Genomic DNA, 1,510 nt, shown 5'->3' on the forward strand with positions numbered 1-1,510 from the left:
GTGGCCTGACAGCTATGATCTCCTCCCAGGCATTATAAATATCCTGCCTTGACTTCCTGACTGACCCAAGAATAATTATTTCTCTGGTAGGAATCACACACCCCACACCCCCCAACATGGATTGCCCCACGGGTGCAGGTTGGCAGACAGACAAGACCTTTCTCACCTGTTCTTGTCTGAGAGGCATGGAGGAAACCAGCAGCTGGGTTTGGTGAAAAGAGAGGGGAAGAAGCCCTGTAGACACCTGCAAGATGCTACCACCCCGTTCCACCCCTGCAATGGCTCCACTGACAGCAGGGATGGGTTCGCCCCCCAGGAACTGGGGTCCCTCAACGGACCAGCTCCCCTGCACCCCCATGTGCTGAGGCAGGACCTACCCCTGGCAGAACACGCCTGGTGCCCCAGAGCAGTTTGGCTGGCTGACTGCCTCTGGAGGCCTCCACATCTTTGAGCCCAGGCCACCAGGAGCACCCACCATGCTGGGGCAGTCTGTCGCAGAAGAGGAGGGGGCAGCCCCCAGCAGCAGCCCCCAGCAGAGCGGAGTGTGGAATGACAGTGGCATGCAGACTGTGGGAATGGCAGGAGGTGGAGGAGGAGAGGTGGTAGCACAGAGGGACTTGGGTAGATGGGGGACACGATGTTAGAGGCACAGCTTGTTATGTTCCTTTTTTTTTTCCTTTCCTCATCAGAGACAAAGTAAACCGAGAACAAAGTATACGGGATCAAATTAAAATAACAGTTTTGTTTACATTATAAAAGAATGATATGATAATAATAATAATATCAAATGAACAATAATAATTAAATGAAACAGGAAAGAAGAAAGCCCTGGAGAATTCCTGCCTGGATGGTGCTCACTGATGGAAGGTTTGTGTGACCGGTTTTATTGTTTGGGGATCATTCCCTTGATAGCTGACTCCCGGTTTACGTATGTGGCCCAGTAGACTAAGTTGAAAATGGCAAAGAGGACTGGAAAGACGATGCGGGACATCTTGTCTACCTTGCTGACACTGTTGTATGTCTTCTTACTCTCTGGGAGCTTCTCCTCTATGCGGGGCATCTTGGGGGGTACGCTGGTGGCAGCAGCAGTGGCAGCAGCACTCTTGGAGATGGTGGGCAGGCCAGGGTCCTTGGCAATGTTGAGGGCATATGTGGTGCCAACAATGTTGTAGGTGTTGTTGGTTTTCTTCGCTAGTGCCACTGGCTCTCTTTTCTAGGGAAGGGGGAAGAAAAAAACATAATAGAGATGAAATGACTGTAGAATTGCATGGAGAACATTTTGTCCTCTGAGTTTACCTGCTTGCCTGGATGAGAAGATGGCAAAGGGTGTGAGGAGCAAGAGACCAAGAAGGCAGCATTGTGGGAGGGAAGGAAGATGTGATGAGAAGATGGCCAGAACCCATGACATCTGCCGCTCGAGGGCTGCTGGAGTGCAAGGACGTGCTGCACTAGGGTGGATCACTTGTGTAATCCTGGCATGCAGCACTAGGACGTCCTAGCCCGGCAGGTA

At 51.6% G+C, this 1,510-nt stretch overlaps 1 protein-coding gene across 1 annotated transcript in view; it reads right to left on the minus strand.

The window, feature by feature from the left end:
- Positions 1 to 656: 656 nt before the first annotated feature.
- The window catches only part of LOC104507046 (gamma-aminobutyric acid receptor subunit alpha-3-like), a gene marked incomplete at its 5' end in the record, with an annotated part of 11,519 nt that continues 10,665 nt past the window's right edge, over positions 657 to 1,510 (minus strand). Inside the window, one exon of the mRNA XM_010148205.1 lies at positions 657 to 1,213. Coding sequence (XP_010146507.1) covers positions 884 to 1,213 — 330 coding nt within the window. The remainder of the gene's footprint in view (positions 1,214 to 1,510) is intronic.

The sequence above is a fragment of the Eurypyga helias genome, unplaced genomic scaffold (assembly GCF_000690775.1).
Source record: "Eurypyga helias isolate BGI_N326 unplaced genomic scaffold, ASM69077v1 scaffold24203, whole genome shotgun sequence".
In the NCBI taxonomy this organism is placed as follows: Eukaryota; Metazoa; Chordata; class Aves; order Eurypygiformes; family Eurypygidae; genus Eurypyga; species Eurypyga helias.